The 20,034-nt window shown below is 39.0% G+C and overlaps 4 protein-coding genes across 4 annotated transcripts; all 4 read right to left on the reverse strand.

Annotated features, from left to right (window-relative positions):
* Positions 1-2,098: 2,098 nt before the first annotated feature.
* LOC115676946 (peamaclein-like) lies at positions 2,099-2,659 on the reverse strand. The gene is made up of 2 exons (XM_056305227.1): positions 2,581-2,659; positions 2,099-2,283 (listed from the first exon to the last, which is right to left on the reverse strand). Exons 1-2 carry the CDS (start codon positions 2,657-2,659, stop codon positions 2,099-2,101), a joined length of 264 nt encoding a protein of 87 aa, XP_056161202.1.
* A 2,514-nt stretch (positions 2,660-5,173) lies between these two features.
* Positions 5,174-5,732, reverse strand: LOC130135624 (peamaclein-like). The gene is made up of 2 exons (XM_056305228.1): positions 5,636-5,732; positions 5,174-5,358 (listed from the first exon to the last, which is right to left on the reverse strand). Exons 1-2 carry the CDS (start codon positions 5,730-5,732, stop codon positions 5,174-5,176), a joined length of 282 nt encoding a protein of 93 aa, XP_056161203.1.
* A 2,975-nt stretch (positions 5,733-8,707) lies between these two features.
* On the reverse strand, positions 8,708-9,474 carry LOC115676936 (peamaclein-like). Its single transcript, XM_030599971.2, has 2 exons — positions 9,281-9,474; positions 8,708-8,996 (listed from the first exon to the last, which is right to left on the reverse strand). The coding sequence occupies exons 1-2, from the start codon at positions 9,375-9,377 to the stop codon at positions 8,812-8,814; spliced, it is 282 nt and encodes a 93-aa protein (XP_030455831.1). The 5' UTR covers positions 9,378-9,474; the 3' UTR covers positions 8,708-8,811.
* Positions 9,475-14,844: 5,370 nt separating this feature from the next.
* On the reverse strand, positions 14,845-16,885 carry LOC130135592 (lysine-rich arabinogalactan protein 18-like). The gene is made up of 3 exons (XM_056305120.1): positions 16,692-16,885; positions 16,185-16,628; positions 14,845-15,066 (listed from the first exon to the last, which is right to left on the reverse strand). The coding sequence occupies exons 1-3, from the start codon at positions 16,845-16,847 to the stop codon at positions 14,983-14,985; spliced, it is 684 nt and encodes a 227-aa protein (XP_056161095.1). The 5' UTR covers positions 16,848-16,885; the 3' UTR covers positions 14,845-14,982.
* Between the last annotated feature and the right edge of the window lie 3,149 nt (positions 16,886-20,034).

The following is a 20,034-nucleotide window of genomic DNA, read 5'->3' on the forward strand; positions in this document are numbered from 1 at the left end:
GCTCAATACACAAAACCTATCAATAATTACCGGAAAAATTACCAAAACAGTCATAAATTTATTGTAATTGTGTCAATTCAATCATAAACCTTTTTCTTTTGGCAAATTCAGTCTTAAACCTTGTGTATTTGTGCCAATTCAGTCCATTCGACTAATTTTGGCCGGCCGGCGCTGACGTGGACGCTAGCCAACCGGCCGACACTGACGTGGTAATTTTTAATTTTTATTATTTTTTAATTATTTTTTCCCTTTTTTTTTTGACGACCGGTTAGGAGCTAGGGCCGGCAAGGTCTGGCGAGGGTGCCAAGCTTGCCCAGCCATGGCAAGGGTGACAATCTCGCCCACAATGGCGAGGTCAAGCCTCGCCATGGCCGTGGGCGAGGTCGGCCATGGCGAGGGCGAGCTCGACCTCGCCTAGATCTGGCGAGGTTGACCGCGAGGTCAAGCCTCGCCATGGCCGACCTCGCCCAGATCTGGCCATGGCAGGGCGACCTTGCCCTCGCCAGTGCCGGTGAGGCCCACGGCCATGGCGAGGCCCGACCTCGCCGGCGAGGTCGTCACCCTTGCCATGGCCAACCTCACCAGCCCTAGCCCCTAGCCAGTTGCCAAGGGGAAGAAGGAAAGCAAAAAAACAAAAAAGGAAAAAAAGGGAATAAACAAAAAAAAATTCGAAAAAAATCTTTAAAAATATTAAAAATTACTATGTCACCATCGGCCGGATGGCTGGCGTCCACGTCACCGTCGGCCAGACGGCTGGCGTCCACGTCAACGCCGGCCGGCCAAAATTGACTGGATGGATTAAATTGGCACAAATACAAAAGGTTTAATACTGAATTGGCAAAAAAAAAGTTTAGGACTGAATTAGCACAATTACAATAGGTTTAGGACTATTTTGGTAATTTTCCCAATAATTACCACCTAGTAGACAGTATCCAATGGCTGCTCGGCCAGTAGCTAATTCATGCCATTTTCTTATCAATCAACAGTAAATTCAGGGATGTGGACTATAGTAAGCAAAAATGGTCATGGGTTCCTGTAGTGGTGACCATAAGTTTCAAGTAGAAACGGGAACTGGATCGAACCGACCATGGGAACTAGTATGGTTTAGGTTTCAATAGCAATGGTTTTGATTTCCTGTTCCAAACTTTTCTAACCTTAAATATGCAGTTCGGTTCTCAGTTCCTGTGTAGGAACCGAACCAATTCGGATCGGGAATCGAAGAATTGAACCTCAATGGTCCAATACTTAGGGGGGAGTACATCTTTATACATTTAGAGATGTTTTTCTAAAACTGTAATAGTAGAAGCATGCATAGGTCAAGCAAATTCTGGTTCTGCATTACATTGATTGTGTAAAAGTGAAATCATGTGTATGTACATAAAACCTGCAAGTTTTGAGAGGTATGAGAGTTGTCTTCATACAAAAAAAGAGATTGTCGGAAAATGTGTCTGAGTAATTTGATGATAACGAAATTTAGATCAAAATATTTAGTAAGTGGACTTAAGTACTGCAGAAGCTGAGATAATCACAGAAGATGCTTTTAGGTTCTGTGATTGTCCACATTTTTCATGGGTGAAATTTGCTAAGTATGGAAAATCGTAAAAACAAGCTTAACTAAGTATAAGTTATGTGATTATCTGAACAGTAAGAATGTGAACTTTCTAATTACATATTCGTTCTTGACCAAAAAATATTTACATATTCGTCTTGTATAAAATTCCTAAAAATGAAACAAAAAAGAAGAAGAATTGGTCGTTTTCCTGGTAGAACCTAAAACCGACTATGGATTCGATTTCAAGATATACAGGATAGGTTCCAAGTTCCAAATAAACTTGTCTTGGAACCACTTATCCCTAGGTTCTTATGTTAGTTGACCTGATTTTCTTCATAAATTTATCATATGTAATTCGACTCTCTCTCTATAAATATTTTAAAACGTGATCGTTGGCGAGGGACATAGAAATCCAACATGGGAAATGAAAACCAACCAAATATTTCTTGTTATTGAGGGAGAAAATGATCCAAGAAGCATCCAATATTACAAAATCAAGGGATTATATGAAATAAACTTTCATCATGTACAAAGGAATGGAATGAATCAAGGGCATTTGGCAGTGCCCTTGGAGTTCTTCATGTCATCGTAACAAGGACAATCCGATTTGTTCCCGTACGTCCCCGACGGCACACACTGACACTTCCCACAGCAGATTCCACAGTACTTGAGGCATCGGTCCTTCTCCTTCGCATCCTTGCATCTTGCATTGCACTTAGTGTCGCACGAATCTGTCAGACGAAACAAAAGAAAACGCATGATTTGGAATCCACTCCACCATGTGTATCGAATCAATCATTGTATCTAAGACTCATCGCATGCTCCCATTGTACATTACTAGCACTAGGTAGTTCATTTCTTTTTTCTTTCTTTTACATGAATTCGACTTATCCAAGAGCCAGTCATTGAAAGTGGCACTCGGAGTCGAAAAGTGAATAAAAAAACACAATCATGCCAATTTCATGAATAAGAATGTTACGAACACATAAATATGTGTGTTTATGTCTTACTTGGAGCAGGTTGTGGACTCAGATCGTCGGCCATGGCGTGCAAAGAGGAACTGAGAACAAGAGAAACAAGGAGAAGGGTTGCAAGAGAAAGCTTCATATTTCTTAGTTATGACAACTGGGAGAGAGAGAGAGAGAGAGAGAGAGAGAGAGAGAGAGAGAGAGAGAGAGAGAAGGCTAATGATGAGATGATGGACAGAGCTAAGGCTTTCTCAGTAGGTGATGCCATTGTGAAGAGCTCTACGAGGGTCCTTATAGTAGTTCTTGCAAGATTTTTTTAATAATTTTTTATAAAATGCTTTTCAAAATGGAGTGAGAAACCAAGGAAGAAGGATCCTAGTGAAAGAAGAAATGCAATAGAAAACAAAACAAGGATTAAATCTTTAATTAAGGGTACAGCTATAAACAGACTGGAAGCAAGTTGTAATAAGTAGAGTGGAGGGAACATGCAAATGCAATGCATGCATGCATGCATGGGTTTACTGGTATATCACGGTCTTCTTGAGTCTCATTCTTTATTTTTCTTGAACATGTTATCGCGAGTCAAGGAAGCTCCCCGTGCAGCTTCCCCATGGAGGTCTGCCACAAGCAATTAGCATGCATTTGCTCTGTTTTTTTTTTTCCTTTTTTTCTGGTCAAATATATATTGATGCAAATTATTCATTACCAATTCAGTCGTAATCGTTTCGATTATGCTAATAGTGAATTACAGATAAGCTCGATGGGTAAGCATACTTAAATATCTATCTTTTCTTCTCTGCACTTTACGCTATCCAAAATGGTGTAAAAATGTTCGTAAGGTTCCAATAAATTAGAGGCCCTCGGATTTGAGGTTGCTGGTTGCCTTCGAGCATAGTCAAGGTTAACACCCCGAACTCCTCAGGTCATGGACCTCGCTCTCTACAACGACGGAAGGAAAGAGAGAGATCGAGATGCATTGGTAAGTGGGGAAAATTGTCCAAAACGTCACAAACCTATTTTATTGAAGCCAATTCAGTCGTAAATCTTTTAATTATGTCAATTTGGTCATAAACCTTTTAGTGAATTACCAATTAATTTAGTCATAAACGTTTTGACCATTTGTTAATGTAGTCCTTCCAACCAAATATCTAAATAATATGTTTAGCACTAAATTGGCAAATATTTAAAAATTTTAGTTCTCAATTGACACAAAGAAAGATTTAGGACTAAATTAGTTCGTCAAAATGTTTAGACTAAATTGATACTGTTTATGACTAAATTGGCTGCTTTACAATAAGTTTATGACTTTTTGTATAATCGTCTTAAGGTAAGTGACAATGAGTGACCACTAGATAGTGACGACTGACGATTATCACATGCGATGGAGGCGGCGAGCTTGGTGGAGGCCTTTGAACTGCTCAAATTAACAAAAAGAGAGAGAGCGTTAAATTGAAATAATTGGATCTTTCTATTTGAATGGTGGGAATATTACAAGATGTGGCTGGATTCACCTCTGCTCCTATCAATGGTTACCACCTAGCTGACAGTATCTAATGGCCGCTCGGCCTGTAGCTAATTCAAGCCATTTTCTTATAAATCAACAGTAAATTTAGGGATGTGGACTATAGTAGGCAAAAATGGTCAATGGTTCTCGTAGGGGTGACCATGGATTTCGGGTAGAACTGGAAACTGGAATGAACCAGCCATGAGAACCAGTCCGGTTCCAAGTTTCAATGGGAATGGATCTGATTGCTTTTTCAAAATTTTTGGAACCTTAATTGTGTGGTTCGGTTCTCAGTTCCTGTGTAGGAACCGAACCAAACCAAACTGGAATGGGAATCAGAGAACCGAATCTAAACGCTCCGATACTTAAGGGGAGTACATCTTTATATATTTAGAGATATTTTTCTAAAACTGTAATAGTAGAAGCATGCATAGGTCTTGCAAATTCTGGTTCTGCATTAGATCGATTGTGCATCAGTGAAATCATGTGTATTGGAGAGGCATGGGAGTTGTCCTTCATAAAAAAAAGGAGATTGTCGGAAAATGTGTCTAAGTATTTTAATGATAACAACATTTAAAATAAAAAATATTTACTGAGTGGACTAAAGTATTGCAGAAGTTGAGATGATTGTCCACATTTTTCATGGGTGAAATTTGCTAAGTATATAAAATCGTAAAAACAAGCTCGTAGAACTAAGTGTAAATTATGTGATTGTCCGAACAGTAAGAATGTGAACTTTTTAACTACATATTTGTTGTGTGTGAGCTTTCTAAAAATGAAACAAAAAGGAAGGAATTGGTCGTTTTCTGGGTAAACCCCGAAACTAACCTTGTATTCGATTTCAAGGTATACAAGATAGGTTCCAAGTTTCAAATGAACTTGCCTTGGAACCACTTATCCCTAGGTTCATATGTTAGTTGACCTGATTTTATTAATAAATTACATTATGTAATTTCACTCCCTCTCTATATTTTTAAAACGTGGTCATTGACAAGTGACGTATAAATCCAACTTAGGAAATGAGAACCAACCAAATATTTCTTATTATTGAGTGAGAAAATGATCCAAGAAGCTCTTACAACGCAATATTACATAATCAAAAGAATAATATGAAATGAACTTTCATCAGATACAAAGGAATAAAATGAATCAAGGGCATTTGGAAGTTCCCTTGGAGTCCTTCATGTCATTGTAACAAGGGCACTCCAATTTGTTCCCATACGTCCCTGACGGCACGCATTGGCACTTATTGCAGCAGATTCCACAGTACTTGAGGCACCGGTCCTTCTCCTTTGCGTCCTTGCACCTCGCATCGCACTTGGTGTCGCACCAACCTGTTGGATGAAACAAAAGAAAATGCATGATTTGGAATCCACTCCAACATGTGCATCGAATCAATCACTGTATCTAAGACTCATCGCATACTCCTATTGTACATTACTAGCACTAGGAAGTTCATTTTGTTTTCTTCCTCTTACATGAATTCGACTTATTCAAGAGCCAGTAATTGAGAGAGGCATTCTGAGTCGAAAGTGAATTTAAAAAAAAAGTCATGTCAATTTCATGAATAAGAATGTTATGAACAAGTAAATATGCGTGTTTATGTCTTACTTGGAGCGGGTTGCGGAATGAGATCGTCGGCCATGGCGTGCAAAGAGGAGCTAAGAACAAGAGAAACAAGGAGGAGGGTTGCATGAGCAAGCTTCATATTTCTTAGTTACGACGACAACTGCGAGAGCTAAACAGGAAAAGGGGAAAATATTAGAGAGAAAGAGAGAGGGCTAATGAAGAGATGACGGAGAGAGCAAAGGCTTTCTTAGTAGTGATGCTATTGTGAAGAGCTCTACGAGGGTTCTTATAGTACTTCTTGCTAGATTTTTTTAATAATTTTTTATCTTAGATAGAGAGTGGACTGCAAAAAGGGGCTGACCCAGAAAGACCTGTGGAAAATGCTTTTCAAAATGGAGTGAGAAACCAAGGAAGAAGGATCCTAGTGAAAGAAGAAATGCAATAGAAAACAAAACAAGGATTAAATCTTTAATTAAGGGTACAGCTTTAAACAGACTGGAAGCAAGTTGTAATAAGTAGAGTGGAGGGAACATGCAAATGCAAATGCAATGCATGCATGCATGCATGCATGGGTTTATAGGTATATAATGGTCTTCTTGACTCTCAGTCTTAATTTTTCTTCACCATGTTTTTGCGAGTCAAGGAAGCTCCCCATGCAGCTTCCCCGCCGAGGTCTGCCACAAGCAATTAGCATGCACGGATTTCTTTCTTTATTTTCTGGTCAAATATATATTAATGCAAACTGTTCATGGCACAATATTCTATTTGGACACTCGGATTTGAACTCTACTGGACTCAACTGGATCGATAAAAAAATCAAGGGAGCAAAGGTCGAGCTCAAGTTTCGAAATCACGATAAACATTTCAATCTTTTTGATATTTTGTACAAATCTAATTACGCATAAATAAAAAAATTTCGACTTCGAGCACATATTAACGAATTCTTTTATTTATAAACATAAAATCTCACATTTAGGCTCTTGAGCTACTCAAACTTCCAAAGAATTGAGCTTAAATTTTTCTTTTTTTCCTTGGATAGCGTAAAGAGAGGATGAGAGAAGACAGATATTTTAGTACGTTCACTAGTTGAGCTTAAACAGCAATTCACAATTAGCCCGAATCTTTTATCGTTTAGTACAAATTATTCCTTTCCTTTTCTTATGAAAAAAGTTATGGGACAATTAGCTGGTCGTACTTGCTCACAAGATAGTCCCACACGGCTTCCTCTGTTCTACCTAAGTTTGCCCTCGACGTGAAGACATGTTGTTGCCAGTTGTCCAAGTCATTATTAAGAGTCGAGGTGGATTCCTGCGAAGATCCGTGCTGCATTTCCACTCAAATTTTGAAACAAACTCCACTTGTCCAGAAGCAAAAATGAATCTTTCTTGTCGTGTTACTTACGCACATTGTTAACACACAAAAAAATGGTCAACTCTTTATTATCAACGGGTAGTAAGCTCGGTCGACAAAAATAATAGTAAAAGCATGCATAGGTCATGCAAATTCTGGTTCTGCATTACATTGACTGTGCAAAAGTGAAATCATGTGTATGTACATAACACCTGCAAGTTTGGGGAGGTATGGGAGCTGTCTTCATGAAAAAAAAGGAGATCGTCGGAAAACGTGTCTGGGTAATTTGATGATAACAAAATTTAAATAAAAAAAATATAGTGAGTGGACTAAAGTACTGCAAAAGCTGAGATAATCACAGAAGATGTATTTAGGTCCTGTGATTGTCCACTTTTTTCATGGGTGAAATTTGCTAGGTATGGAAAATCATAAAAACATGCTCGTAGAAATAAGTACAAGTTATGTGATTGTCTGAAGTCTGAACTGTAAGAACATGAAGTTTCTAACTACATATTCGTTGTATGTGGTAATGAAAAGAAAAAAGAAAAGAGTTTGACTGTTTTCGTGTAGACCCTAGTTTTGATTCTAAGGTATAAATGATAAGTTCCAAGTTTCAAAACTTGAGAACTGATCCTGACAAGATATGTTCCAGGTTTAAAATGAATTTGCTTAGGAACTCTTGGAGCCGCTCACCTTTAGGTTCTTGTTATTTGACCTGATTTCATTCATAAATATATAAGCATTTAAGGGGAAATTGTTCAATCAGTCCATGTTTTTTCAATTTTAAACTTTTCAATTTTTTCTAATTTAATCCTAGACCTTAATGCAAAATTTCAATATAATCTTTCCGGCCAATTTTGGCAGGAAATTACCGATGCGGTGGTGTGCCACATCTGCAATGGTTGGACCGCCACGTTAGCAATTTGTGGCGAATATTGACCGGAATTATTAAATTGGAATTTCTCGCAAAGGTTAGGATTAAATTGGTAAGATTGAAAAATTTAGGAGGCATTATATAGATTCTCCATTTTTGCTTAATCTTTTTAGTCTCTTCACATGGTCGGTTCTTTAGCTTAATTAAAGGGTAAAAGGACACTATAAGTGTCATAAGTTATGTACGGAGATCACTTTGGTGCCATAACTTTTTTTTCGGATCACTTTGGTGCCAAATCGGAGGAAAATAAATCACTTTAGTGACTCCGGGCAAAATTCCGGCCAAAAAAAGAGCCACGTCAGATTTCCGGTGAACCATGTCAGCATCGGAAATTAATAAAAAAAGAGCAACGTCAGATTTCCGGCAGCCATGTTAGCATTGACACTAAAAGGATCGTTTTTCAAAAAGGTGGTACCAAAGTGATCCGAAAAAAAGTTATGGCATCAAAGTGATCTCCGTACATAACTTATGGCACTTATAGTGTCATTTTGCCTTAATTAAAGTGATCAATAGCTGCTGTGCAGAACTTTCCTAACCCTCATTTTTTTTTCAACTTTCCCATTTTCCTTTGACTTAAGTCAACGACCAAAATGAAAAAAACATCGTCTCTTCGTGCTGGATCTTTGACAGCTATCGACCTTTCTACACTTCGTCCTACTCTTTGACACTTAATTCGACCGTCCTTGACTATCATCAAACCCCATAACAACTTTTTGGCGATCCCTAATCATATGTAATTCGACTCCCTCTATGTATTTTAAAACGTGGTTATTGACAAGGGACGTATAAATCCAACATAAGAAGTGAAAACCAACCAAATATTTCTTATTATTGAGGGAGGAAATGATCCAAGAAGCTTTGACAAGGCCATATTACAGAATAAAAGGAATAAATCGGAAATGAATTTTCATCAGATACAAAGGAATGGAATGAATCAAGGGCATTTGGCACTGCCCTTGGAGTTCTTCATGTCATTGTAACAAGGGCACTCCGATTTGTTCCCGTACGTCCCCGACGGCACGCACTGGCACTTCTGGCAACAGATTCCGCAGTACTTAAGGCACCGGTCCTTCACCCCTGCGTCCTTGCACCTCGCGCCGCACTTGGTGTCGCACGAACCTGTCAGACAAAACAAAAGAAAACGCAAGATTTGGAATCCGGTCGAATGTGTGCATTGAATCAATCATTGTATCCAGCACTCAACGCATACTCCCATTGTACATTACTAGCACTAGGTAGTTCATTTCTTTTTTCTTCCTTTTACATGAATTCGGCTTATCCAAGAGCCAGACATTGAGAGTACGTGGCACTCGGAGTCGAAAGTGAATAAAAAAAAACACAATCATGTCAATTTCATGAATAAGAATGTTACGAACACGTAAATATGTGTGTTTAATGCTTACTCGGAGCAGGTTGTGGGCTCAAACCGCCAGCCATGGCGTGCAAAGAGGAGCTAAGAACAAGAGAAACAAGGAGGAGGGTTGCAAGAGCAAGCTTCATATTTCTTACTAACGACAACAACTGCGAGAGCTAAACAGGAAAAAGGGAAAAGAGAGAGAGAAGGGCTAATGAAGAGATGATGGAGAGCAAAGGCTTTCTTAGTTGGTGATGATGCTATTGTGAAGAGCTCTACTATGGTTCTTATAGTAGTTCTTACAAGACTTTTTAAAAGGGGCCTGACCCACAAGGCCTGTGTAAAATGCTTTTCAAAATGGGGGCAGGAACCAAGGAAGAAGAATCCAAGTGAAAGAAGAAATGCCAAAAAAAAAAAAAAACAAGGATTAAATCTTTAATTAATGGTACAGCTTTAAACAGACCGGAAGCAGGTTGTAAGTTGAGTGGAAGGAACATGCAAATGCAAATGCAATGCATGCATTGTTGATACTTAAATTTTACCAACCCATTTGATCTTTAATTCAATAGAAAATTAGAAGTCGATCACAGCCCCTAAACAAAAAAATATTAGTTGAAAGTGGTACAAATATTAGGATTATTTGTATTAATAGTTAATTAAGGCCATACATCTGCTTATTTATCGGACCGGTGGTCGGTGTACTTAAATAAATGGTTTCCTAATTGATAAACTAGACTAAGCCTATGGGAGCATGTAATTTTGGCCAAACCCATTTAAAATCTTTATGACTGAAATTTGCATTATAAAATGCCAAGTCGGAAAATTGGTTTATTGAGAGCAAACTTAGTGAGTAATTAAAGAATATAGTGTCAGATTCAAATCATAAAGAAATAAAAGAATAGTTTCCCACTTTACTTAGGTGTCTAATCGACCTGCCAACAACTTATTAGTGACAACTCCCAAACGAAATAATTTGAATATTTAAATTGATTAAATCGAATACCAAGTTGAGATTGTTAGGACTTGGAAGAGTCCGTGCTAAGTTTTTGGGGTAAGTAATTCATTAGCCATTCCTCCGGCAGTTCACCGACATGCATGCATGCATTGGTTTATTGGTATATTATGGTCTTCTTGACTCTCATTTTTTTTATTTTTCTTGACCATGTTTTCGCGAGTCAAGGAAGCTCCCTATGTTTTTGATCCAAAAAAATAAAAAATAAAAAGGAAGCTCCCCATGCAGTTTCCCCATGGAGTTCTGCCACATGCAATTAGCATGCATGAATTTCTCTGTTATATATATATGCAAATTGTTCATTGCTCAATATTCTACTTGGACATTCGGATTTGAACTCTACTAGACTCAACTTGATCGATAAAAAAAAACTAAGGCAGCAACGATCGAGCTCGAGTTTCGAAAGCACGACTGACATTACAATCATTTTGTTATTTTATATAAATCTAATTAACTATAAATAAAAATTTTCAACTTTGAACACCTATTAACGAATTCTTTCATTTATAAACATAAAATGGCCCGTTTATGCTCTTGAGCTACTCAAACTTCGAAAGAATTGAGTTCAAATTTTCTTTTGTTCTTTGGATAGCATAAAGTGAAGATGAGAAATGACAGATGTTTTAGTACGTCCGCTAATTGAGCTTCGACAGTAATTCATAATTAGAGTGAATATTTTATCGTTTAGTACAAATTATTTCTTTCATTTTCTTATAAAAAAAGTTATGGGACAATTAGCTGGTCGTACTTGCTCACAAGATAGTCCCACGCGGCTTCCTCGGTTCTGCCTAAGTTTGCCCTCGACGCGAAGACATGTTGTTTGCCAGTTGTCCAAAGTCATTATTACGAGTCGAGGTGGATTCCTGCGAAGATCCGTGCTGGATTTCCACCCTAATTTAAAACAACTCCACTTGTCCGGAAGCAAACATGAATCTTTCTTTCTCGTGATACTTACGCACATTGTTACATTGTTACATTGTTAACACCAAAAAAATGTCCATCTCTTTATTATTAACTGGTAGCGAGCTCGGTCGACAAAAGTAAAGTTTGGTCAAATTAGAATTTATCAGTGAACAAGAACAATCGGCAAATTACAAACTTGTCGACCGTAGAGGAAATCGACAAACTATAGTGTGGGAAGTTGACGATAAGAGCCTTAATTAGAACTTGAGAAAAGTTGATGGAAGCGATCCCGGATTTTGATTAAGTGTTAAGGCAGCACAATTAATGAACATAATGATTAACTACCAATAGTCGAAGATAGAGATGGTGGAATGACACGAGCACGTAACTATTGAGTGATTACGCTGGTATTCTTGGGAGCTGCAATTTCTTGTAGATAGTCATTACTAAATAATAGGAGATCTTGTCAAGAGCTTGTGACTGCTTATTAACAATTGCGAGTAGGATTAAGAGGTTATTTATGAATTCACAATCTGGAAATGTTTGTAATACATGCTATTAGTAAGATATGAAAAGCCCACGCTACAATCTTTGGGAAAAAACACACACACACAACCAATGACAGCACAATTTATGCATTTTTATCTTTAATGTCTTCTTAAATTTACATTTCCAGTAAAAGTTTCAAGTACCATTAACATTCTTGCAACCTTTCATTTACTTCTTGTTCAAAAAATAAAAAAAAACCTTTCGTATACTGTACATGCACTTTAAATTCCTTTAATTTCCAACCATTAACTTTTCCGTCCAAAACCACCAAAAACCATTTCATAACATATCAATTCGGTTTATCATATTTTAAATGATATTCCACCTTTTTTTAGCGAAATACACACACAGATATATATATATATATATATATATATATATTCTATTTTATAAAATAAATAGAGTCTCCTATTTTTAGGGTATTACACCTTGATCGGTTATTTTGTAAATATTCTATTAATAAACAAATGCGTTCATGAATGATTTCCTTTCATTTCTCATGTATTTCAATTCTTCAAATTTCAATCTTTTTTAACTCATGAGTAATCTTGTAGAAGAAAGTTCTTTTTTTTTCTTTTGGGTCGAAGAAGAAAGTTCAAATCTTAATTTATTTTTCTCTTTCCACGTATACATGTACAATTTCTTTATATCGGATCAACAGTTTATATCTACAATTAATGATTCGAATGTTGCGTAACAACGCGATTTTGTAAGATCTGTTTAACGTTAGGCCCGATCTTCGAGCCCGTCCAATGATCATCTCTAATGGAGGTGCCCCTCCAGTTCCAAACACTTCAATCTCCTGCTGCCGGGCATTTCTTCTCAGACACGGGCCAAAGTCCCCGTTGATGGACCTCAGTCTATTCTATTAGTGGCCTGGACGCACAGGTACATGGATCTATCTAAGGTTATGGCTTTTGGACATTCAATGGGCATGAAATCTTACCCGAGGCGCCCCCTCGAGGACTAGTCGGGCATCACCGCTGATTTGAGCCCTAGCTCGCCGGCCGCGCGGACACCTTGGTTATAAAAAAAAAAAAAAGTCTTACCCGAGGCCCTATTTTTGCTATACCAAGACGGTCCATATCATAACCAAAATATATAGAAATATATATTGTACAAGCCCCACGAAGAATTACCAATAAAAAATGGAGTATTGTTAGATCAATTGCTGACGTCATATTAAAAACTTACAAGTTCACCGATGGATGAGTGACATGTGTGTTTGGAGTTATTTTATGGGAGAATTATCAAAAAAGTTTTAAACCTATTGCAATTGTTCCAATTTAGTCATAAACGTTTTTTTTTCCAATTGAGTACTAATCCTTTTGCATTTGTGTTAATTCAGTCTATTCAGGCAATTTTGGCTAGAAATCGTTGACATGGACGCCGGCCGTCCTACATGGCGCGGTTGACACTGGATGAGGTGACAGCGAGGACGACCTTGTTGGCTAGAGGAAGATGAAAAGAAAAAAAAAGAAAGAGAAAGAAAAGAGAAAAAAGGAAAAAAAAATGAAAATCTTGAAAAATATTTTACAAATTGTCCACGTCAACGCCGGCTGTGCCATGTAAGACGACTGTCGTCCATATCAGCGATTTTCGGCTAAAATTGGTTAGATTGACTGAATCGGCGCAAATGCAAAATATTTAGGACTTAATTGGCAAAAAATGTTTAAGACTACATTTGCACAATTGCAATAGATTTAGAATTTTTTTGATAATTTTCTCGTCATTTTATGACCGAATCGCTTCATGTGTCAACAATTTAACGGGAATGTGTAAATTATATATTGCATCGACAATGGACCTAATAAAAATCCATAAATAAGACACCGTATATATTTTGTCCCGAAGAGTAAAAAATATACTCCAATCCCTTCTATTTCTTATATACTAGAGTTGCCGGTTTTGTCCAAAATGTTGAGTGAGTGGTTAAGTACTTGGTTCGGACCCAGCAGATTCTATATTCAAATCAATGAGTCATTCATATTGACCTTAATGACCACGTCCACCACCCTGCAGATGAAACCTTATCCAATGCACTTGGATATTATAATGTAGTAAAGCCTTACTTGATATACATAAATGAGGCTGCTTGCATGTATTCATGCGAACTGGTCAATTTGAAGAAAAAAAAATGATACCTCGTGTAGTAGTTATGTGACATGTTAGTGACGTGGAGAGACAAATCAATCAGAGTTCAGTCATTTGTCACGCGGGTGTTAGAATCAGTCGATTACGTCACGTCAATCATTCAATGGTAACCTAAAATACTTTCTCGAGTAAAATGGTTAGGATGTCCCATGCCATGAGAAAAACAAACATCGAGCCTTCTATGTTATTAATATATGCTTTCATTGTGTCATACGTGATTATATTTGTTGATAATGAAAGCGGAAGGAGGATGCCGCAGATTGCATTTATTGTATTGTACAGATGATGGCCACAAGACACCTAAATTTGACGTGACGTGAAGTAGTTGCAACGGGATTTTTTTTGGGGGGGGGGGGGTTAAAGCGGGTTATATGATGTACATGTCAATTTTCGTGTGCGTCGACCGGTCCACCCCATGCGATCTTAAGAGTACATTCCTCTACATGGATCTAATGCATTCGTGATTTTACTCTCGCAATGCTTCTAACAAAACTTGAACAAAGAATCATAAGGAGAGAAGTAAACTCCGTTGGTGTTGCAAAAGGAAAAATTGCTTTGTCAATTACAGATTTCCATGTACACTGTACTCGCTGTCCCAACCACTCATGCCTTATCAATCCAATTCAACACGTCCCACCAATTCCAGCATTGTTTTCTGAACGAGCAATTACGACCCTCTTAAACTCCTCCATCCACTCCCCTCGGTCCCGAATCATCCGTACTTGGAGTCGGGTCGCTTTCTCTAATTTTACAGTCTCGTGGTCACCTTAAGACGTTAGGTAAAGCCCGATCTTACAAAAAACATGAGCTCACCAGACGATGCGATAAGCTCTAAACGGGGCCATCAGAAGCCACATCCCGACGCCCGATGCACGACAAACAAGGCCAAACCACATCCGTTTCCGAATCGATTCACAAATCCATCTCGACCGAAAGAAACTACTCGATCACTGTACGGGCCCAGAGATGCAGAACAGCAAGATATGAGCAAAGTGTAGAACAAGGAGGAGGCACTCATATGACATTATAATAATCAAATAATTGTAGAATGTGAGGGCCAATCTTCATATCATACACAGCAACATCAGATCAGCAACATAATAATAAATCAAATGTGAAAATGGCCAACGTCTCTAGAGAACCAATCCAAGCGCAGCCCATCCCAGCGCCAACCCCGACGCCAACGCCTTCACGCTCCTCGCAGTTTCTGCTCCACTCTGCCATGCCATACCATACCATACCATACCATACGGTCCAAATTCCAAAAAATTAGTGTCGTGTGAAAATGGGTATATTTCGACCAAAAAAGGAAAAGAAAATGGGTATATCGAAATACAGAAATATGGGAGAAAAAATATATTTTCCAGGGATTTTATCGCAAATTTTTTAAAAAAAAAAGGGTTGAAAATATGGTTCGGACAAGTGCCGACTGCTGTCATCGTGCTTCTGATGAAAAAGACGAAAGTTTCAGCGTCGGCACGAAGCACAAGAAGCCAGTTCACCTCCGTCCTTTTAGATTCCAACAATAATTGGAAACCGACACATCAGGGTAAAAATTATTTTGACATAATTATGGTTATTTGTGATGCGTGTTATTAATATTTGAAAAATGGAATATATAATAATAAGATATGCTTAATCAGTTTTCCGAAAATATTGGGGAACGAGATTTTTTTATTTCGAATTTCATGATCAAGTGATATGGAAATAATTAAGAAAATTTGGCAATTCTTCATATTTTATCATTTTTTTATGTTACATTGTGATAAATGTTTCGAAAATTTAACTAATTTATATTAAACATGTCTAATAATTGAAGGCAATCGTGCACATTATCTAGACTGCGTAGATCAAGCCTAGCAAATGACACTTCGTAAAGGACCTACAGTATTCCTAGAAAAATTTATATTTCTGCCTTGATAATCGCTATATAACTTTACCGTTCGTAAAATAATTTTTACAAAATGCCTCTTGCGAATATGCACGCTAATGTAATGCCTAGATATGTTGGCCTAAGAATTTCCAAACATTAATTTGTAAACGATTTCTAGTATCGATAAATAGAACGATTTTAATTACGAAATTGTTTGCAGAATGCGGCAACTCGAATATTTCTTACATAAATAGGCCCTAACAAGAAGCTGTCAACGCTATATATTCCATAAAATAATTAATTAATGGCAAAGATCTAATTAGTGGCAACAAAACTTATAACATGCATAAAATCATTAAAAAAAATAAAGGAACAGGAAAATTTAGCAGCAAAAAAAGACCTCAAAATAGAAACAGAGAAGTGAACAGTACGAGCGCTACACGAGAACGGCAAGATCGTTACCTTATCGGGCAATGACGGTGCCGGACCGGACGCGTCGGGGCTCATCCCGGGGGCTTCCGTCGGCGGCGCGGGCGGACTGAGCAATGCTGGCGCCGGAGCGGGCGAGACGTGCTTCTTAGGCTTCTTCTTGCTCGGAGCCGGTGCGGGAACCTCCACAGGGGCCGGAGGCGAACTCTCCGGAGCCGGAAGAGAGCTCTCCGGAGCCGGAGGAGAACTTTCCGGAGCAGCCGTCGGCGAGGACGCGGCCGGCGATATGACCGGAGAAGGCAATGGCGGGGAGCTGACCGGCGCAGCAGCCGGAGGAGAGCTAGCCGGAGCTTCCACCGTCGGCGGGGAAGCCGGGGTGGCGACGGGAGCCGGCGCCGCGGCGACCTTCTTCTGGGAGGGAGCAGCCGCCGTCGGAGTTGAAGCCGGCGGCGAAGCCACGGGGGCGGGCGACGTGGCCTTCACGGGCGACTTAGCCGCTGGGGCCGAGACCGGCGCCGCCGCGGGCGCGGGCGACGTGACCTTCGCAGGCGACTTAGCCGGCGGGGCGGAGACCGGCGCGGCCGCGGGCGCGGGGGTCGCCGGAGACTTCGTCGGTGCCGACGCCGGAGACTGGCCACCGACGCCGGCGAGGACGACGCAGAGCAAGGCGAGTGTGATAACGCTTTTCTGATCCATTGCTTGAGAGAGAGAGAGAGGGATGAGATGGGAGTGAGAGAGTGTGTTTGGTTACAGAGCATAAATAGGCCGAAAGCGGTGATTTGATGGGCCAGTGAAATCTGGGCCGTTGGTGGGGGCGTGTGGGGCCCAAATGCGTGTGGGGCCGTTCGCAGCCGTTGGATCGAAGAGGGGCAAGAAGGTTCCAATAAATTAGAGGGGGCCCCGCAACGGGACAAAATTTTGCGAGGGCAAAAAATGGGGCGGCCGGGCGACACAGTCTGGCCGGGGCCCACTCGGCGTAGGAGGTGCATGTGATGTCGGGTGGCTAATTGACACAAAAATGTATGTATGTACGTCGTGCAATTAAAAAAATGACTAATAAATCTATTTTTCTTAAAATTAACACCACGAAAATCTTCAATGACTAATAAATTTATTTTTTTGGGTTAATACAACGAAAAATCTCAAACTGGTACGATAAATTTACTTCCAAATTAATTTTTTGACCACTAAAAATCATAATCTGGTACATTTATAATAATTATACCCTCCGTTAAATTGGATCAATGCCATGAAAATCACAAACTGATAAACCCGTGACAAATAAAGAGGTAAAACCCTAAACTGGTACACCCATCAACAGCCATGTGTCATCAAACTCAGCAATTGACTGCAAAATTTAATGGAAACTAACAAAAGGTAAATTTGTCGTACCAGTTTGGGGGTTTTGGTGGTCAAAAAGTTAGTTTTGAATAAATTTATCATAAGTGTACTAGCTTGAGGTTTTTTGTAGTATTAATCATTTTTCATATTAGATGGCTAATAAATCTTGTCATAAAATATCGATTGGCGAAAATTTTCTAGCCCCGTTAATGCAATGGTCCAAGGCTCCTATGATATTTCGCAATGTGGATCATAGGACTGCTTGATTTTTTCTGTAATTTATTCGACGAAGAATTATCGTCGACGAAGATGATACATTGCTCGATGGAGAATAATGATGTCGCCCGATCATTTTTGCCAAATGAGTTTGCCTTCTCAGCAACGAGCATTTTTGCAATCTCACTTGATGTATAAGAAAATGGAGATGGTGATACTTTTTGACATGATAAAAGAACATGTCTCTATAAGGTGTTTCCTTCTTTCTAAAGAGAACAAGCCATAAAAGGCCCTAAATTATGGTTGTGACATATTTAGCCTTAACCTTTGATTGTGAAATAAAAAACTCTAAAGTTATACTCGTGTGACACATGTACCTTCTGTCAAGGTTCTGTCAGATAATTTTTCAGTTAAAACGATGTCTTTTTTATTTCGCTTAAATCATGTGGGTGCTATGTCAACACCGTTTGTCCTCTCTCGTCTATGTAGGCAGATTTTTTAACGGTGTCAATTGATAGATCCATAAAAGAGAGTAAATGTGTAGCACGAGTACAAGTTTAGAATTTTTGATGTTACAATAAAAAAAATTTATGACAAATATGTCATAATAAACATAATTTGGAATTTTTTTTATGATTTTGTCTCTTTTCTAAAAGGTGTTTCCTTCTTTTGATTTACTTTATAGCAATAGATGGTTATTTCTTGCTTTACTCGCTGTGCATTTTCATTATCATTCACACGCGCGACTTTTTCTTTTCCGCAGTCGATGCTTCCATTGTCTTACTTTAAATTTGCCCTAATGGAAAGTTAAGCTTCAATCTCACAACACAGTATGATGGATACCGGCCTGGCACGGTCACCACTCATAAGTAATCGGTTTTCGAAACTCAAGGGACAACGACTGAAATCGAAAGATACCATTCAGTTTGCTCATACATCAAAGCGATAATGACATAAATAGTCTCTGAACTTTGATCAAATGTGCAATTTGGTCCTTGAACTTTAGTCATTGAACATTTTCATATAGTTCGGGGACTAAATTGAATATGTACCACAAGTCTAGGGACCACATTGAACAAATTAAAAATTCATGGACCACATTGAATATTAGGCTAAAGTTCAGGAATTATATTGAATAAATTAAAAGTTTAGGGAATAAATTGGACATTTGGCTAATGTTCAGAGACTGTTTGTGTTATTTTCCCTACATCAAAAGACCGAATTTGAGAGGTGATGTTAAAGAACTAATGCAATGCCGTCGATCGCTTGTACTAACCCTATATGATGAACTTATAAGGGACGCTAGGGCAAGTATCTGACTAGATGGTGCTTGTTCAACAGGATGACCTTGCGTTTCTTACTTTGGTTTTCCATCTTCAACGAGAAGGAAAAGGAATGATTTGGTGAACGGCGTCCACGGGAGCAATCAATCTCCTACTTTAGCTGTGGGGGAGACTTGATTTGCGTGTTAGCGCTAGCTTTTGCGTATGTGCTGGCAGTTTTGATTTGTTCCTTTTGGCGTAATAGGGGCATTTGATACAGCTGGTGCCTTTTCTGGCGGGGCCTCTTGGCCATAAAAGCTACGAGATCACGGTGGTGGTGGTGATGATGATTTTGGAATTTAGCTTAATCGTGGGTCGCGCGGCTAGACTTTATTGAACATCATGCTCTCTCTCTCGGCACCGCCACATCCTGACCTGCTCAAGTGCAAAAAATATAACAGGAAAGAGAGAACCCTAGTTCTATTAGGAAACGATGATTGGTTTAGGTGGGGGGCGCTAGGTTCTGGCTCCTCTGAAAGTACCTAGCGCTCCTCGTGTTGAGCCCGGTAAATTTCACGGATCGAGATGGCACGAACCCTGCGGATTCGCGACATGGATGGATTACCGTCTCTTTTGACTCCGTTTCGCACTCTCGATCGGAGTACAATCCAAGAACCGGACCGTGCCTGTATATTGCAACCTAAGAGGCCTGTGATTTTGCGTAGAAACGGTGGAAGCAATAATCTACGATAGCTTTTCTCTCCACCCTTGCAGGTGTTGATGGTTTAGAGTTCGAGAAGAAATAACAACAAAGTGTTAATGGTAGCTCAATCCCAATTAGGGTGGTATGATATGTATTTATAAGAGTGATTAAGTACATTCGGGGTACAAATAGAAACATAATTACGGAAAGACCCCATAATACATATAAATTACATGTTAATAGCAAGTAATATCTGCATTTTCAACATGGGTGGAGAATTATGTCATTTTGGGGTAATTGTGCAGTAGAGGATCCAAATCCTTTTATTCATTCGTACATATGAGATTAACTTTATTTTAAT

This window comes from Syzygium oleosum, unplaced genomic scaffold (assembly GCF_021117445.2).
Source record: "Syzygium oleosum isolate NSW1041296 unplaced genomic scaffold, Sole_v2.1 Sole_v2.35, whole genome shotgun sequence".
NCBI lineage: Eukaryota > Viridiplantae > Streptophyta > Magnoliopsida > Myrtales > Myrtaceae > Syzygium > Syzygium oleosum.

Bases quoted from the DNA above. Each gene is read 5' to 3' on its own strand.
- LOC115676946 (XM_056305227.1), bottom strand. From the start codon at position 2,659: ATGAAGCTTTCTCTTGCAACCCTTCTCCTTGTTTCTCTTGTTCTCAGT. The intron at 2,284-2,580 runs GTCCACAACCTG...TTCGTCTGACAG, and splicing joins CGCCATGGCCGACGATCTGA to ATTCGTGCGACACTAAGTGC.
- LOC130135624 (XM_056305228.1), bottom strand. From the start codon at position 5,732: ATGAAGCTTGCTCATGCAACCCTCCTCCTTGTTTCTCTTGTTCTTAGC. The intron at 5,359-5,635 runs GTAAGACATAAA...TTCATCCAACAG, and splicing joins CATTCCGCAACCCGCTCCAA to GTTGGTGCGACACCAAGTGC.
- LOC115676936 (XM_030599971.2), bottom strand. From the start codon at position 9,377: ATGAAGCTTGCTCTTGCAACCCTCCTCCTTGTTTCTCTTGTTCTTAGC. The intron at 8,997-9,280 runs GTAAGCATTAAA...TTTGTCTGACAG, and splicing joins GAGCCCACAACCTGCTCCGA to GTTCGTGCGACACCAAGTGC.
- LOC130135592 (XM_056305120.1), bottom strand. From the start codon at position 16,847: ATGGATCAGAAAAGCGTTATCACACTCGCCTTGCTCTGCGTCGTCCTC. The intron at 16,629-16,691 runs GTCACGTCGCCC...TCGCCCGTGAAG, and splicing joins CGGCTAAGTCGCCTGCGAAG to GCCACGTCGCCCGCCCCCGT. The intron at 15,067-16,184 runs GTAACGATCTTG...ATGGCATGGCAG, and splicing joins CACCGTCATTGCCCGATAAG to AGTGGAGCAGAAACTGCGAG.